Here is a 19,048-nt window from a genome sequence, read left to right as displayed (position 1 = left end):
TAAACTTTGACATATTATACCCAAAAATTCTTCATACAGTGGACTACCAATAAAACTGATTGAAAAGAAACTTGGGACCAAAAATTATTCAGACACTTTGACCTTTTGTTTAAGTTTTTTTTTTTTTTTTTTTTTTTTTTTTTAATTGTTAATGCGACCTTTTCACACCACAGATTGAAAAAAATTAAGCATTGCTTGGTAATTGGTCAACAAACTATTGATAGTTGTGTTGTGTAAATATTGTCATACTAACAGTCTGAATTTTTGGTTGATTGTAATCCATTACATACCATTCTATCAAAGTTATATGATATTATCAAGATGTATTTGTTCTGACAGTTTACCTTTGAGTTCTTGTAATATTTTATTACCACTTTCTAAACTATAGCAAATTAACTGTGATAATCTTAGAAATGTTAAAGGTGTCTGAATAAATTTTGGTTTAACTGTATATTTAATTTTTACAGTGAAGGCTAAAGTGCTTTTGTACATTTGACTATTCAGTTTCGGTACCTGGACACCTACAAACCTGAAGAAAAAAAAAACATAACCATTGTGTAAATAGCAAAAATAAATAAATAGAACAAACATACAAATTATACAATTTCAAACAGGGCCCAATTGTGCAAACTGCACCGGGGCCCCGCAAACCCCAGCTACAACCGTGTGTTGTAAGGCATTAAAAGGTCAGTTGATTACTGAGGAGCCAGATCTTGCAAAGCTTTATATGTTAGCATAAGGATTTTAAAAGGAGCCAGTGAAAAGACTATTAACTTATAAAAAAAATAAAATAATAATTTATCAACCTCTCAGAAACTGAGAAGGACAACATAGGACATAAACGTGCTATATTTCTGAGGTGAAAAAAAGGATTACTTAACCATATTCTGCACAAAAGAAATCAAATGACATTGTAAGAGAACCAGCATTTCGCAGTTGATGGGGAGAGACAAGGAGCATAACTTCCGTTTTGGATCTATTTAAAGATAGAAACCAATTAGACATCCCATTTTTGATCTCAGTAATACAGTTAGAAAGATTCACAACATCCATAGACCTGATCTTGAATGAATATACATCTTCATATCATCAGCATAGAGTGATAAATTAAGAACAAGAGATCTTTGTAGTTGACCAAGTGGGTAAACATACATGCTAAAAAGTAAGGGACCCAATACTGACCCCTGTGGGACACCTGTATGAACAGGACCAACCTTGGATCTATAGCCACCCATAAGAACAAATTGACTGTGGTCAGTAAGATAGGACCTAAAGCAGCCAAGAATTGTCTCTGACAAACCAAATATTTCAAAGATGATTAAGTAACTATGCGTGGTCAATAGACTGAGCTAAGATCCAAATGAATGAGAAGAGACTGAGAGCCAATATTGGAAACTATTAGCAAGTCATTAGTGACTTTAACCAACGCAGTCTCAGATAGATAGATAGATAGATGGATAGATAGATAGATAGATAGATAGATAGATAGATAGATGTTTGTACTAGATTTGGATGTTATTTTACAGTGGGATGAATGTATTAATTTGTAAATCTCAAGGCTTGTTTGTGTACCCCAATGGTCTCCTTTCATCCCACTGCACCACATTTTGGGTATTGTACCTGTACCCCACTGTTATTTGATGGCAAATGAATGTAATATACAGATGTGTGGTAAACACTGTAAGTTTTTTCCAGTGACATAGCATTTAAATACACTGGAAGGATGAAGCCGGGTAATGAGGTGGAAATGAGACCCTTTAATCTTTGGGACAGCTGGAAACATTACAAGAGAGTTATTTTTCAAATACATCCTCAAGGCATGACTGCAACACACAGTTTAGTTAATGATTTAGTTCATTACTAAAACCTTAAGAAGCTATTTTGTTTGGATGTTTTCCAGCCGATTACACTGATTGACAATGACCTGTGGCAGTCCTACAGAAACACAAGGAAATTATTAAACACAATAGGAGACTGTTATGCTGAATATGCACAGTGGTGTAATAATAAGAAAATCATTGTACTTTCCATCCAGTTAATGAATTATATATATACACATCTGTGTGAAATGAACTGCTGTTCCAAATAGGTATATTTTGGAATTTAAAGTTACACTTGTATAACCTCCTCAAAAGAATTAATATTATAATCAATATATATATATATATATATATATATATATATATATATATATATATATATATATATATATATATATATATATATATATATATATATATATATATATATATATATATATATATATATATATATATATATATATATGCAGAGAGAGAGAGCGAAAGAAAGAGATTTTAGATTTTATGTACAATTTATGAAATAAGTCTTTTGTGACTGCAATTATTTTATTAAAAATACAGTTTAAGCAGCAATATCATAAAACATTATTACAATATTTTCTTATTTATAATTTCATTTTAATATGTAATTCATGTTGCAAAGCTCATTTTCAGCATCATTACTCCAGTCTCTAGTGTCACATGATCCTTCAGAAATCATTCTGAATGTCATTTATTAATCAAACATTTTTTATTATTATCAATGTTGAAATCAGTAGTGCTGCTGAATAAATACTTAATGAAAAGAAAGTATTCATTTGAAATCAAAATGTTTTTGCAATATTCTAAATGTCTTTACTGTCACTTTTAATCAATATAATGCATCCGTGCTGAATAAAAGTAGTAATTTCTCATAAATAAATGATAATACAATGAAAGGCCAATTCTTCTTCAAGCAAAAACAACGAACTTGATATTAGATATCCTTTTCTTTATAATCTTTATAGATCAATAATAAAAATGAATAAAGTATAAGAATCCTTGTATATTTTTTTAATCCCTTTTTGTTTCTTTTTCCTCGTGGTATGTTAAATAAAGATTTTCAAGTTGGGGTCCTTTTAGTAGACAAACGCCTCTTTACACATGACCATTAGAGGGCGCTCTTGTTGCAAGGAGTTCGAAGTTCATATTGTTTGTCTTTCGTTAGTGATAAATTTCCCAGTCATGCACGAGTCAGATGATTTGTTCTGTCTGTGTCTGGACAAACTCTGGCCATCACCGTAATGATCTGTGTTCTTCTACCAATTTGTTTTGCAGTTATGATTAGATTACTAACAGTAAAGTTCCTAAAGGCACATCTTTTCAAGCTAATATGTCACATCTGACATTTTCTCTCACTCCCTGATACTGGAAAAATCACTATTTAATGTGTATTTGAAAGCCCGACACAGGCCTAGCAGGCAGATTAAAATAAAGGGCAGACTGAAACATTGTTAAACAGTCTGACAATGACTGCTGCCCTTATTTATTACTAAATATCAGCATTCAATTTTGAAGTGCAACGAAACGCAGCCTGGAGGAAATGTAGGCTAAGTATAACACAAGTCATGAGTTTTACCTCAAACAAATAAGCCCTGGTCAGCCTAGAAAAGGCACTTTGTGTGCTTAGACATTATCTTATTGCTTGAGCAGAGGATTTGTCAAGGGTTACATGGGGAATATTTGTTTAGATGTATCTTACCATTATAGGACCTTTGTTCTAAGTCAAACATTAGCTCCCTCATAGGAAAGGTAATGTTCTCAGTAACTCTTATATGCAATAAAGCCTAAAACAGCTTGATGCAAAGACCTGTGGCTTTTCGATAAAGATGCATCTCAGCTTCAAGATAAAATGGTACTTACTGAGCACAGACTTCCTAACTTCCTAACACTTCCTTTAAAACTTAACTCTTGCATAACCTCTGTTTATTTGACTTCGTTTGAACTTGCTCCCAAAGCCGTGTGTAGGACATGCACAGAGTGGAGAACGTTCAGTTTTTCATATATGGATTCCAGTGGACAATCTGTATTATAATGGTTGATATCACTTCATTTTATGTTCAAAAATCTGTATATTAAAATCACTTACATACAGGCACTATGCTATCCCATAATACATTTTACTGTGAATATCTGGCAACTAAAGCCTCCTGTTTTTACTGTAAATTAAACAGCATATTTTTACAGTGCATTTTAAGTTGCAATACGCAGTTGTATAAGAACAAGCTCAAAAGTATAACTCAACATTTTATTGTATTTAAACAGTTCTTATATACAAAAACACACATAACGAAGTTAAAATCAGGAATTTCTCACTTTTTACAATCACTGGATACTTAAAACGTTAGGGAAGCAATATTTGAAAGTTGAAAAAGTACAGTATAAACACTGAAAGAGTGTTGAAGTAGACATCCTGTTAATAGTGAAACTCTTGAGATCCTAAGAGGGACAAAACACAAGAGCAGCAAATGTAACTTAATTAAATACTGTAGTTAAATCACCTTCAGTAGCTTGCAACTGCAACTGGAAATAGTTTCTTTGATTATCATTCCCCAAATATAATTTAAATCAAATTAATTACACGCCATATGCTTTTCTTGATTGCAAGTTTTACCAGCCTTCATACTGTGTCTGCATTTCTTTTCCGCTATTTAACTTTCAAACTCTACCAATGGATTTGTGGTCTTAAAAAAGGAAACAAGGACAAACACAGCCTTGAATGAAAGAATCCAGTCGGAAGCCAGAGATCTTCCAGTAAATGCATGCGTTCGGCTTCCACTGGGATTAGCTGTCAGGGACAAAGGTTTAGGGTGTGTCCAATATCTCAGATCAAATCCCTTCCTGCCAACTTTCAGTAAGCCAACATGGCACTGCGGTAATTATGAGGAAGGACAGAATTTAAAAACCTTAAGGGCACAGAGAAACAGTGTCAATGTTGTTTCGCAAGAAATGAGTCACAGTTTCCATTGTAGTCCACAAACAAGAAAGAATGCAAGAAAAGGGCTTGATGCTCTTGTTAAAACTTGAAAACTACTCGATAACGTATCTCAAGCTTTCCCATAACACAAAACAATGTCCAAAAAAAGTTCTGACAAGCGGACACCTGCACTGAAATTGAAACCACTCGTCCTCCAAGAATACTGTGAGTCAGCGACTACTTCTGATGACAAAACTAGATCTCTGGAAAATAACTCAAACCACAAAGAATACTTCTTAGCATTTGAAGACATCACCAGGAAGTCACTTCACACCCAGTTCATGAAGTAGTTTCAAATGATTTTATCGCAACTTGGGCACAACAAATAGGGGGCTCGTCCGGGATAGTAACGCACAGCTGTTCACATCAGACATTCATCAAGATCCGGAGAATAAAACTCAGTCCCCAAACATCATCAGGTTGACATTACAAGGTTGACTCCTTGTAAAGTCATTGACTACACAGGTTACACACATTTCAAGAGGATTAACATCATATTTATACTCATAAAGTACATATGCTGTGCAATAATGACATTTAAAGAATACCATTAATGCATTATTAGTGGTGTTAGGCATAACCAGTGATTTGACCCTATCTATATTTCAAAGCTTGCCGCTTAATGTGAAGAGACACATAAAAGCAGAAGAGACTATTAACATTTCGGAAATCTCCTTTTCACTCTTTGTACAAAAACCCTGCTTAGTTGTTAATGAGAATTTTGCATGTCATCTATAAACTTACAAGCATAGATAAAGCAAAACGTGATTTAAATGTTAAGATTAAATAAAAAACTAACCTGTCAGTGACATGAAATTAACTACTTGTTCAAACAGGATGTTCAGTGCAGGTTTGTGATTTATTTCTAGGATGTTGTTTGGGAGATGAGCCAGTGTAATATTGTGTTTATCCTTGAGAAAAGAGGTGAAAATACTCAATAACGATTGATTGTCCGTCTGTTTCATTGTCTTTGAATTTACAAACTGTAAAACCCTTAAATGTTCTTGGTTTTATTTCAATCCAAGGTGTTTTCAAAGTTCCTGTTTCACAGGAAGACATTAAAATAAGTGATGACATAGAGAGATTCATGTCATTTTCATTCGCCATTGGTAAAATTGGTTAAAATGAAGTCAAGAAGGCATTTCCTCCTGCAATAGGATGGGAAACGGACTCAAACAATGGCAAAACAAATCAAATTCCTGTAAAAGTCACTGCAACATTATGTCTTTAAGGTTCTCCTGAAGAATTGTGTCTTTGACCGCATGAAAGACGAAGCGAATGTTCTCAGTGTCAATGGCAGTGGTGAAGTGGTGGAAAAGTGGCTTGCTGCGGTTGCGACGTTTGCGGTTGAAGCATTGCACAAGATAGGCCTGCACGTCCTCCAGTCGGTGAGGGTCTCCCCGGAAGTCGGAAAAGTGTTTGCTAATGCTGACTTTGCGTACCTTCTCCACCAGAAGGTCCATCTTGTTGAGGAAGAGGATTATGGACACATTGGAAAAGAGCTTGTTGTTGACTATAGTCTCAAAGATGTTCATGGACTCCACCAGGCGGTTGGTGCGACGGTCTTCCATCAGCACTTGGTCGTACTCGCTGGAGGACACCATGAAGAGGATGGAGGTGATGCCGTCAAAGCACTGAAACCATTTCTGTCTCTGAGAGCGCTGGCCACCCACATCTACCATCTTAAATGGGATCTTCTTAATGACAAAATCATGCTCCACAATTCCCTTGGTGGCCTTCCTGGCCAATAGGATGTCCTGTCGGCTCGGTACATAATTCTGTAAGAACAGGTTGAGTAAAATTGAGTCATCAGCAAATACACTGTTTATCATTAGACAGCAGGATTATAAAGATTTTAGCAATTTACTTCAGATAAATTGATCTGAAATATTTTTTATTAGCAATCTTATTATTTGGACAGCAGATGCTTTGCGTTCTAGTAGGGCTTTGTTTTTTTATCCATTTGTGCAACCTAAAACATACTTAAACATTCTGCTACATTTAAAATCTATGTGATCAAAAGTAAAATAAGAGTGGTTTCTAGGCAATCTTTTGTCATAAACATAAACCTCGTAATGAAAATTGGCGAAAGGGCAGACAAAATCACCTCCAAAGCAGTTTTCATAGGCCTCACATCCCACCCAAACTAACATGTATTTGTTCTGATTTGGCCTTGGTTTCCGTGCTCACACAAAACACTCCCAGGCCTTTTTATCACTCATATGAGACACACAATGTGTTCTTGCCAACCTTGGCCAATATCAGTCTCAAAGAGACCATTTTACTTTCATTTTCAGTGTCACCACCTCTGCTGGGAAACAATATATAAAAAACACTTCTCTGACTAACTATCTCTCCAGATGGCTACCTTTGTTTATTTAATAGATATATCATCATTAAAACATTGAATGATCATATACCATGCAGAACTGACACTAATAAATAATGCTGTGTTATCCTGACTCACCAGTTGTCCAATCCAATCCAAGTTGTCCAGGAAATATTTCACCGATTCACTCTGTAAAAAAAGACCACAAAACAAGTGTTTTACTCTGTGCGCAATAACAGGCATTTCAGCTCACTCACATTTATGATTTAATTTAAATGAAGCAGAATAAACGAAACAATTAAATGATATATAATATTTACATATATTTCTTCAGTTCTGTAATCGATTAAAGGATTTATAAACTACATTGAATAAACTACATTTGAAATTAAATTAACATAGAAAACTGTTACATATGTGTTAATATAAATAATAAATAAATGCCGCTTTAGTGAGCATAAAAGACTTCTTTCAAAAACTTTACTACAGACGCCAAACTAGTGTAGCTGTAAAAAAATAAAAAAAATAATAAAAAAACACATTCTCAGTTCTTATTTTGACATAGTGACTTATTTGCAAAACTCTCTTTCAATCTTTTTATTAAAACAAATAGGGCAACACAATCCCAAAAGCTGTTCTAATTCAGGAATGGAAAGTCTAAAAGTAACAGGATGTTCCTATCTTTGTCTGAGAACTATGTGGGACACTCATATCACAAAGTGCCCGTCAGCAGAACTCCAGTTAACTCTATAATGTAGCTTTTACACATAATGTTCATAATCTCCTGTTACTTCATAAAGTGCTGTAGGGAGTCGGATGAAAAATCATTCTCATGGACCAACATTTGGTTAAGTGCACATTAGCACATTTTACAGTCATGACCACATTGCATTAAAGGTCTGTTTACATTACAGAACGCTGGCTGTAATAAATGAATCCTACAATTTCCAAACATTACAAATGAACGCCTGCAGGCTCTATGTGCTGAACCCAGCTCAGACTTTCACTCCTATAACTACGGGAGAATCAGGTCAGAAGTCAAAGCCCAATCCATAAATAAAGCTGACTGATGAGACGTCTGAAATTCAGGGTGATCGGAGTCAGTACAGCATGTTCACACTGGTCTCGTCCATGAATAAATTATGTCTGCTGTCTTCATAAGCCACAATCTACTGATAACTGTATTTATTGCCCAATATCTGCAGACTTTTCCAAGCAAAAAAAAAAAACATGTTCTGTCTTAACAGAATAGACTCCTTAGAATGAAGCAATAGAGAGATGAACTAAACTGCTGGGTCGAGCATTATTTCCTGACAGAGTTGTTTTCACGCAGGCTTTTGGATGGCAGACACTGTGGCCTTGGCGTTTCAGTGGACAATGTCTGGAAAAGCAAATTGTGTCCTCTAGTTTGTGTGTGTCTCACAAAGGCCCCTGGCCTGGCCCATGTTCCCAACAGGAAACAGCTGTGTGTGAAAACGGGATTAGTCGAACAGCGCTGGCCCTCTAGAACAGACTGAAGCCCAACACCCCAACCCTACACACAACACACATACACAGCACAACATCATCGGAGTTTAATGTCACGCAGGCAGGAAACCACAAAGATATCTGAAAGCAGCGCCTGCGGCTTTTACCAATCTCCCTGCAGAATATGCACACACAATAAAAACATATATATGTATGTGTATATTACACACACACACACAAACATACATTTCTTTAAATTATTTTCTAAATATTTATTCATAATTACATATAATTATATCATTGAATAATGATATTACAAAAATAAAAAGTATTTCATATTCTATATATTGCCCATATATATTTAATATGGGTAATATATAATACATATTATATATGGGCATCATATAACATAATATAATGATAATATAATATAATGAACTACCATTATTAATTTATGCATTGTGTTATTAGTTATAAGATCAAAATGTAAGAAAAAAAATGCATAAAGCCCCCCCCCAAAATAAATAAAAATAAAATAAAAATAAAATGTGCTAGCTGAAACAAATACAGTTGAAATAAACTGAAGCTGAAATATACTGCCATGACTCTATAGCTAAACTGACACAGTTAATTGAATTTTAGATACACAGTATATAACAACTTTTTAAACCTTTATGGCTTTCACTAATCATAAAAATGCACCTAGATTTTATATTGTTCTATTTCAGTGACAGTTAACACAGTAAGTGACAGTAAGTCAAAAGTTGGAACTAACAAAACTAAATTGAGTAAAAGTAAAAAATTAAAAGACAGCACTGAAATAAAAACTAATTTCAAAGCTATTATAATCCTGAACCAACTGATCCTTTTTATTTTTTCAGTCTTTTTAATCACTTTATGGGTATATTGTGAGGTAATGTTATGGACAAAAACATTGACAGTACAGTTAAATAAATGTATATAAATATTGTCTGAGTAAATTTATCCCAATGCAGTATAGTCAGAAGCTGCAGTAGAACAGAGCTAAAGCACAGGACTGTCAACCGACCCTTATCTGGGCTCTCTGATTGGTCCCTTCTCCTCACAAAAGTTTATGCTGCAGGTCATTGACCCTCCTCCCTCCATTTGAGCTCAACATGCACATGAAGGCCTGCAGAGAGTGTGGGAAAGATCTACGCTCTCAACGCACCACCACAACTTTAGCACAATGTAAGAAAGTGTGCCCTTGGGTATTTGTGCAGTGAGTAAGGGGAAGCATGATTGAGCACGGCCATGTACGGAGGCCTTAACCCCTTCCCTTCCCAGCGGTGATCTCAATCGCTTCAATCCTGGCCCAGTCTCCTTCAGATAAACAGCAGATCTCCAGAAATGAGATCCAATTAAAGGCAGTCCTCATGACCCTTGACTCAAATATAGATCCTAGCAACTAAGGGAAATGCCTAGAAGGAAATCACATTTAGGTTAAAAATATATCTTGAGAAGCACATGACATAAAACTAGCCCTGACAAATCTTTGCAGTATTCTCCATTTACAACAAACAGCATCTGTGTCGTCTTGGGAAAGAGCTCATGTGAACAAAGCTGAGTGGAAGAGATGAATGCTTTTCTAAAGTTTCAGCGGGTCCATCAGGGGATTCTTTTCACATCACACTTTGTTATATCTGACAGTAAAACCTTCCTCGGCATTGAGTGGAGATCTTACTGAAGTGATGTCCGACTGCCAGATCCAGCAGCTGTGCTTTGTTGGTGGATAACTGTTCCACGGTGACTGAGAACAGATCACTGGATGTTTTCATTTCGCTCTTGGTAGCAAATGTATATCTAGAAGAGTGCAATACAGCTGTGTGTTCCTTTTTTTGCAAATGAAGTGCAAATTAGATTTAAGCATTTAAGATGACTTAAATGTCACTTTGATGCAATTCAATAGCTTTGTGTGATGAACCAAGGGCTTGCAATGTAAAATCTTATAATTTTTTGGAGCCCACATTCATTTTCACTATTTGGAAAAGAAGGGCTGAGACATTATTCAAAATATCTAAAAAATTTCAAGTCAATAGCAAAACTTCGAAATTAATTTCTGCTCATTTCAGAGAGAAAAGCAGCCCTCTTCTGCAGTAATGATGTCTGGCCTTGCCTTCATAAATATCAGACTATGTAAATAATCCTCACGCAAAACAAACAGAGTCTGATTTCCCGGTTCTTGGGGTGGGATTGCCTATTTGGTTTGGATGCGAGAAGAAAACGCACATTAATCCCCCACATGGAGCTCCTTCACCTCCAGAACTTCACAGAACCTCGGGCTGCTCCCACACTGTTGATCTAACTGTAACCGTACACTTCGCCTTTTATCTTTACGGATAGACTATTATTATGATTTCTGAATCGGAGGAGACCAGTAGAAGGAAAATGGATGAGCGTCAGGGAACTCTGAAAACAGTTTGGAGACTTACATTATGCCAGAGGTATGTTAACAATAACATGAGCTGTTTTCCTAGAAACAAAAAACTAATGCTGTGAGCCTGAATGCTGCTTAAAATTATATATGTGTACATAGCCATTTAAAAGTTTGGGGTCAGTGAGAAATTACTACTTTAATTCACCAAAGATGCATTAAATTGATCAAAAGTGGCAGACATTTAATGTTACCAACGATTTCTATTTCAAACAAATGTAGTTGCCAATTGCTTCAAACTAACAATATGTCTGAAGCATTTCATAATAAATGCTCTAATGGAATTTGGTTCAATTTTAAAGTGTCTTTAATAAAGACATATGCAACTAATAGAGAAATTGCTGAATTGTTGATCATTTTATTATGGCTGTATATTGATTTTATCAGTTAGTTGTTGCGTCATCATTTCCTCGACTGAATTTAAGTGTGACCTCAGCGGCATGACCTCAGCAGCAGACACAGTCTGTCAAGTCCTCTGTAATTTGAGAATGTGTATCAAAGTGTGAGACTAAGAGCCGAGCCGCTGTTTTTGCTCCTCCTTTCGACACTCTATGGCTCTGCGGGTATTTTCCTCTTTTCTCTCCTGTGTCACACCTCAATCAGTTCTGCTCATATCTTATCCATTCGCCTAATGGTGGCCCCTCAGGGAGACTGACCCTAGACAGGCCTGGAAACAAACCCCTGACAGGTGGAATAAAAACAGAGTGGGAGATAAAAAAAAAAAAAAGAATAGTCAAGAAAAGCAGTGTGGGTGTGTGACGTTTTCAACAACAGCCAAACATCCAAGGATATGGCTGCCTGTAAAGTCAGTTTATCCTCTTCCAGTACAGAGCTCCCCTTGGGTCTGTTTTCAGTAAGAACAGCCCACTCACCATCTGTTTCACAGGGGATCAGAACTTAATATCTACTGCTAATCCATACACTTTTCTCATGGACATGAAAGCGGTACTGAATTATGTACTGAGCTTTACTGAACATGCTGATGGAGGAATCTCAATTTGATCAATGTCTCTCTGAGCTTATCATTCCCAGAGAACAATTATGATCCTGGAAACTAAATGTAATGCACTTTATATGTTACACCTCTGTACAATTTATAATGTTTGCTCACAAAGGTTCAAAATATAGTTAAAAACAATGATATTGTGAAATATGAAAAATTAAATCTTAATATATTGTAAAATAAAAAAATTAATAATAATAATTTATTCCTGTAATGATAAAGTTGAATTTTCAGCATCATTACTCACATGATCATTCAGAAATCATTCTAATAAGCTGATTTGATGCTCATAATCAATGCTGAAAACAGTTGTGCTGATTAATATTTTTGTGGAAACCACAATATTTTTTTGCAGAGTTTCTTTGATGAATAGAAAGTTCATAAGAAATTAAATAGAAATGTTTTGTAACATTACAAGTGTCTCTACTGAAAATTCGGTCAATAATGCCCTTGGCTGAATAAAAGTATTAATTTCTTTAAAAAAAAAAAAAAAAAAAAAAACTTACTGACCCTTAATCTTTGGTAGTGTATAATGTAGCTCATGCGTTTCACATGTCATTCTCATATGACTTTTCTTTCTTTTTTTTCTATGAAACACATAAAGAGACATTTTAAAGAATCACACCTTCAATGCCATTACAATGAATGCAGAGCTTTCAGACTGCAATAAGGTCCTAAAAGCACTTTAAAAATATTTAAAAAGTGACTTATACACTGTTTTTCATGTTTCCTGAAGTCATGCAATCCACCTGTTTCCTCAACGCAGAAGTAAGCCTATGGGTGAGACTGCTGTTTTATATAGGTGAATAACGAGGAGAATAACAACGTGCAGTAAACGCTAAAACTGTTTGCAGTACAAACCAGTGTGTTCTTAATTAAGATAACAGATTAAAATAATATGATAGGATACATCAATTGTCAATATCAAGCAGCAAAACGAACTGTTTTATACATCTAAAAATAGCTGGACGCCAATGAGACCGGAAGCTACACCCGTAGAATTCACAAATGGAGACGCCCATTTTTATGTCAGGAAAAAGGTGGATAATGTTGCATGAGAAAATTATTAAAAATTTAAATTGTTATCCATTATAGACTAATAACCATTGTGACCGAATCACAATGTAGTAAAAGTAAAAAAAAGATAAAAAAGACAAAAAACAAAATGCACAAACCTTTTATTTCCATTATAAGAAGTAAAAAAACTTTGGTGTATAATCTCCAGTTGAGGAATGTCAAGGCAATGGAAGTGTTTGTCATGGTCATATCAAACCTCAGCAATGCCTGTAGAGTACTTTGACTAAGTTGTACTATAATGGCCTAGATAGGGCAGACAGACAGATAGGACACTGGAGGAGCAGGCCAAAATGAGCGTACATTTATCGCTCCTGACAGTCTGTCTGCAGATAGCACATGACAGACGACAGAGCAGTCAGAGAAATATGGCTGAATGCACTACTGACACCTCTCAGAGTCAAAAACCACTCTGCCATGTCACTTCCATTCTGTCTCCTGAGAAATGAGGGGTTATAGTGAAGTTAGCGAGGACATGACGCTCAGAAAAAGCAGAAGAAAGGGGATGTAGGAATGATAGGAATCTGGAAAACATTGAGTTTAGCTGTTTAAGACATTGGATTACAGGTCAAGGTCTATATATGATCTTTTGTTAAGGAATAGCACTGGCACATGGCAGAGAAAAGACGATCTAAAACTATATTAGAAATCAAAATATATCACAGAGATAATATTAACTGTAATTACTGGCATTTTTAGCATTAATGTCACAAATGCAAAACATATAAAAGTATATAAAAGTAAGAAAATTCATTCCCTTTATGCAATAAATTATAACTTTTTTCTTTGATTTGAGGGTGAAATGTCACCCACACATTTTAGATTCACCCTGTTGTCCTACTGCAAGTAAAACTGTAATCTGCAAGAAACACCACTTTGTCTCAGAAGAACTGACGCGAGTTGCATCAAAGTCTGCCACAAAAGTAAAGAATGTGTTTATTTAGAAAAGATGGAAAAGATTATCTAAATATAGTGAAATATAAATATCTATTTTCTTTTCCGGATGCCCTAAATGGAGGAAGTATTAAAATTGCTTTTAAGCTATTTTTATAGATTAGCTATGGGAAACAATTCAGTGGAAGAACATGAACAATTTTGAAAGCAGCAATGATGTCAAGAAGCCATTTAGTAGCAAAGCTATTTATCTAATCTGCCTCATTCCCTGCTTAAATGAATAAGAAAACTTGAGGAATTAATAAAATGTTTTCTGGAAGTGATCTCAGCAAACATCTCGGCCAAAACTCACAAAACATCTGGTCAGTATGCCTTCATCAATCTCGCCACCACCGATTAACGGCAGTAATTAACCGTAACTCTCTCTGAACCATGAATGACATTGAGTCTGGGTTTCCTCCATTTATTCACTTCTCATACATTTCAAACCGGGCTCTGAATGCCCCAGTCCAGTGTCTATACTCTATATCCCAGCTGTATGAGTAAGTCTGGCTATGTTCCGGGGTGGAGCGTGTTACCCTTTGACCGGGAGTCAACTGAGCAACAATAGGGCATTATTTACACTGGCCACAGCCAAAGGAGTGGCAGGACTCAGCGAGAAAAGTTCTCCTACAGCTCAGCACTCTTCTACGACAGCGTATTGCACACACTCTTAGACGGATTTACTTTAATTACAGAGTGTGTAAAAACCAGGCAACTATTGACTAAGCACACTCTGCCCCAGCGTCCACAAACACTCAGCAGTAATCGCAGCCACATCCGCTGGAGAGAGAAGCCAGACTGATTTAATAAGAAGAGTGGACTGACAAAAGCGCAAAGTCTAGGGAGGTGCCGATACAAATTAAGATGCCGCAAGCCAGAAATGAAAGATATCCTTAATGAGAAGTATGCAACATTCATGATCCAAAGGGATTTAAAGGGAAATTAACATTCTCTCATCATTTATTCAGTTTTTTTCCAAACAGATGTTGAAATCATTGATGCCAAGGATATCTCAGAATGCAAGGGACCCCCTTCTCAAATTAAAATGGTATAGCCTTTTATGTACTGTATGAAACCTATAACGTGTGAGAAAAATTATTCAAATATCATCTGGAAAATATTTACTTAATAAAAAGCTGAGAGTGAACTTCTTTCCACTCACTGTCTGTTCACACCATAATGATAAAAACCAAATTGGTCAGATTTTAATAAATAAATAAAAAAGTTTTTAATGCATCCGTTTTGACATGAACTGAACATTCTTGTTGTTTAGGATGATTTTGAAGCTGCACTTTTCCAGCTCATTCTTGTTTGCATTCAAATAGGCCATGTAAAGACGCTTGTCTGTAAAATATTGCATGCAAAAAATAGCAGCTCGGACATTCTGCAAAACATGTTCTTTAGTGTTCTAAAAAGGGAACGTCATTCGGTTTTGTAAGGACACATGCATGAGTAATCCATTTCTCTGCAGAAAACATGGAGAAGACGTACTAGCTTCTGACAGAAGTAGACATGCACTGACTTCTGGTTGTGTTCGTGTTGTGCTGATGTCTATGCTGGCTGGACCAGTCTCTGGAGATCTACGCTGCAGCGGCTCAGGAATGTGCTCTGTTCTGCTTATCTCCAGCTCTTCTGAGGAAGGCTTATGTTCTGCTATAAGCAATCGCTTCTAGTCTGCTCAGAAAACAAATACACCCTTCCTCTGTATGGATTCACTTTATATATTCTGGATTGGCCCTCTGTGACCATTAAACAATTTAAATGTGCCCCACATTTACAGAATGGAAACAGAAAAATAGAGCGAGGCAGGCCCGGGCTCGGTGAGACCTCCAGGAGGCATCGTAAACGATTAAAGATCATCCTTAAAATTGTTGTTTCTGGGTAACTACGCACAGCACGGTGGCTCGTTCTACTGCCAGGAATCTCATTAAAACGTCTTGTACAGAAAAAGTGGGGTAACAGGAAGCTTACCAGCACCCATCTTATTTTCAGCCGTGAGGAATTTAAGACACATCCCAGCAACATCAATCTCCCTGAGGAATGTTGAATGCCGCCCAGCTTTTGGGCAGCGGCAGGGGTATCTTTCTCGGGTCACGAACTGAAATGTTCTTATGTGGGGCGGGTATGTGAAACCTGAAATATGTCTTCATTTCTGCTATTTGTGTACATGAGATAAAAAGCTCACTAATGGAATGTCTCAGCATATATAATGATGTTCTATGTGGTTTTATGTGCTGAAGCTCACGGGATAAGGCCCACTGTCATTTGGGAGGGTTCTCTGTGTAAATGACACCCCCACCCTCTCTTTTACCATCTTACAAAGGGGCATCATTACCCCTTCTGCAGATTATTTCATTGGCAAAATCCCAGCAAGCTTCCCTGTTATGGCTAAGACGGTTTTCCAAAAATATATGTCAGGATGAAATATAACTGGGCCTTCGCATTTAACAAACATAGATCTTGTCCTCTGACAAAAGCTCTCACAGAGGTGCTACAAAACACAGATGCAGAAAAACTGGAATATCACCATTCATCAGGCCATAACTATCATGGGACAAAATAAAAATGATCAATTAAACATCTTCTTCATGTTTTTATGGTAACAACAATGACAACAGACTAGAAGATGATCATCCCATGGCATAATGTGATTGTGTGCGAGGTAGTTTTGAAAAAGTAGTCAGATTTAATGCCAAATGTTTCCTGTTGATTGTATTATTTCAGATCTACATCACCCCTTTCAATCCGATCGAAATTGAATTGCATCAAGCTCAGTGTTTACATGAAGGCTGACTGGGCCATCAATCCAATTAGAAACTGATTATTTGGGTGCATGTAAACAGCTATTGTGAGATATAACGTTACATTTGCAAAATGCAAATAACAATTATGAAATTTAAAGCCATATTGTGTGATATAAAGTAACTTTGTAAGCATACAAATAGAGGCACTATTACGAGAAAATAGTCGTAATCATGAGACAATTACCTTTTTATTTTTTATGGAAATTATTATATTTTTGAAAGTTATATTTTGCATTAGCAAAATGGAACCTGTTTAAGAGCTTTTATTTTAATGATTTATTTTTTTTCTTTTAATGTTATTTTTATCACAGTTAAGGATAATCATGAGTAACTGAGTATTCGTACCTCATAGAAGCATTTGTTCTTTGCCTTTCATTAATGCATATTACATTTTTTTTAAATAATTAAAATAATTGTGCATAGTCTGTTGTTATCTGTTTTACTATAATAATGTCACAATGCAAAAATCTTTAATGGCACCATTTTCTTTATGCAAAATGTAATGTTTTTGTTAATTTAGAGGTGAAATATGATCCATAATACAAAACACAGTCTTTGTTACAAATCATCCTGTTATGGACGCACAGCTTCTGCCAATATTAGTAACAGTGAAATAACACTATTTTCAATTTTAGTTTCGAATCAAATCATTTAATATAATTTGGAAAGAATTAAGCTTTCCAAAAAAATCCGAAAAATATTCAAAATGTTTTACAATGATTATTCAACAGAGTGTCTCACTTTACTTGATATACAAGCAATCCAACCTTTAAATAAAAAAAAAAATGGATATGAATATTATTGTGAATTTTTCAGCAAGGAATTTATGATGGCTCTGACTCAACTGTGGTGAAGCTGCATTGCACAGACAGATCTCTTCTCTGGTCTGGGCTGTGGCTTAGATCTAGTGTGGTTTTTTGGGGGGCAGCAGCGTCAGCCTTCAACAAAGCAGCAATACAGACTTCCTGTCCATGAACTCTCCGCAGCCTTCAAACATAGCAACGTTTGTGTCCAATCACAATATGACCAGCGCCGCATTCCCGCTAACGACGAGTCTTGTGATTCTGGCAGCCTCATTGACAATGGATCCAGTCCATTTTTTGTTTTTTGTCTTTTTGCATTTAATGTGCTAGTCTTACATCAAAGCCGGTTTTCCTTTACATTTTTCCCATAAATACTGGAATACTGGAAATTACATCTCAGCACAAATCACATCACTCAACCATTAAACTCAAATCACAGAGATTTATCAACATCCATTCAGCCAACTCAATACAATCCCATAACATTTATCAAATTCAATGGTCATACGGATTTCTGACATTAATTTAGGGTTGCATGTTTGTTTCTCATGGTCAATGCCAATGCTTTTCCCTAAAGAGATCCTCTAATAGACTACAACTGAGTACAGAAGGCCTTCCCTTGCACCGCCATAATCCTACCAATAGCTGGAAGAATGGAGCAGACACTGGTAGAATCCGGGCCAAGATCCTCACAAAGGCATGGATTAACTCTGGAAGTAAATGAAAAACTTGATGACGTTGATCATGTTGAGATGATCCCAAGAGCATTTGGAGTTTCACTGGAAGTAGATCAACACCATCTGTACATAGCATTGTTTGAGCAATTTCACAAATTCCGGGTCATAATGTTTTTTGGTTTTAAATGTTCAACAGCCGTTAACCTCATGGTGTATTTCAGATTCTGAAATGATTCAATGCGATCTCTGATATTTGGACCCCACCTTTTGTGTACAGTTTGTGGGATCTATAGAGATTTTCCGGTCTCATTAGAATGTACAACTTGCAGTTCTCTACTGCATATGTTTCAGAGTAGGACTGGTTGAAAAGAGACTTTCAGTGAAGAAAAAAAAGAAAGCAGCATTTCCATAGGCACACTTTTGTTAAGGGTATAAACAAAGTCTTGTACGACAGGGTTAATTCTGGGCCTCTGTCAATAACAGGAGTTACTCAGTCAGACAGGCTGAGTGCTGTAATGTCCTCCCACTCGCTGGCTTCTGAATGGACTCACAAACAAACAGGCCTTCACAGAGGAGAGAAAAAAAAAAGAGACTGAGGGAGGCTGGGGCACCAACCCTTTAGCCCAGATGGCCAGTTCAACGTAATGACCCATATAGGGTCAGAAGACTCATGTCACAGACCGAAAGG

The 19,048-nt window shown here is 36.1% G+C and overlaps 1 protein-coding gene across 1 annotated transcript in view; it reads right to left on the bottom strand.

Annotated features, from left to right (window-relative positions):
* Positions 1 to 4,072: 4,072 nt before the first annotated feature.
* LOC127952148 (guanine nucleotide-binding protein subunit alpha-12) overlaps positions 4,073 to 19,048 on the bottom strand; it is a 28,501-nt gene continuing 13,525 nt past the window's right edge. The window contains exons 3-4 of the mRNA XM_052550479.1: positions 7,283 to 7,333; positions 4,073 to 6,593 (exon numbers count right to left, since the gene is read on the bottom strand). Coding sequence (XP_052406439.1) covers positions 6,024 to 6,593; positions 7,283 to 7,333 — 621 coding nt within the window. The 3' untranslated portion in view covers positions 4,073 to 6,023. The remainder of the gene's footprint in view (positions 6,594 to 7,282; positions 7,334 to 19,048) is intronic.

The sequence above is a fragment of the Carassius gibelio genome, chromosome A3, assembly GCF_023724105.1.
Source record: "Carassius gibelio isolate Cgi1373 ecotype wild population from Czech Republic chromosome A3, carGib1.2-hapl.c, whole genome shotgun sequence".
NCBI lineage: Eukaryota > Metazoa > Chordata > Actinopteri > Cypriniformes > Cyprinidae > Carassius > Carassius gibelio.
The sequence above is the reverse complement of the archived record's forward strand: the minus strand, read 5'-3'. Positions and strand labels throughout refer to the sequence as shown.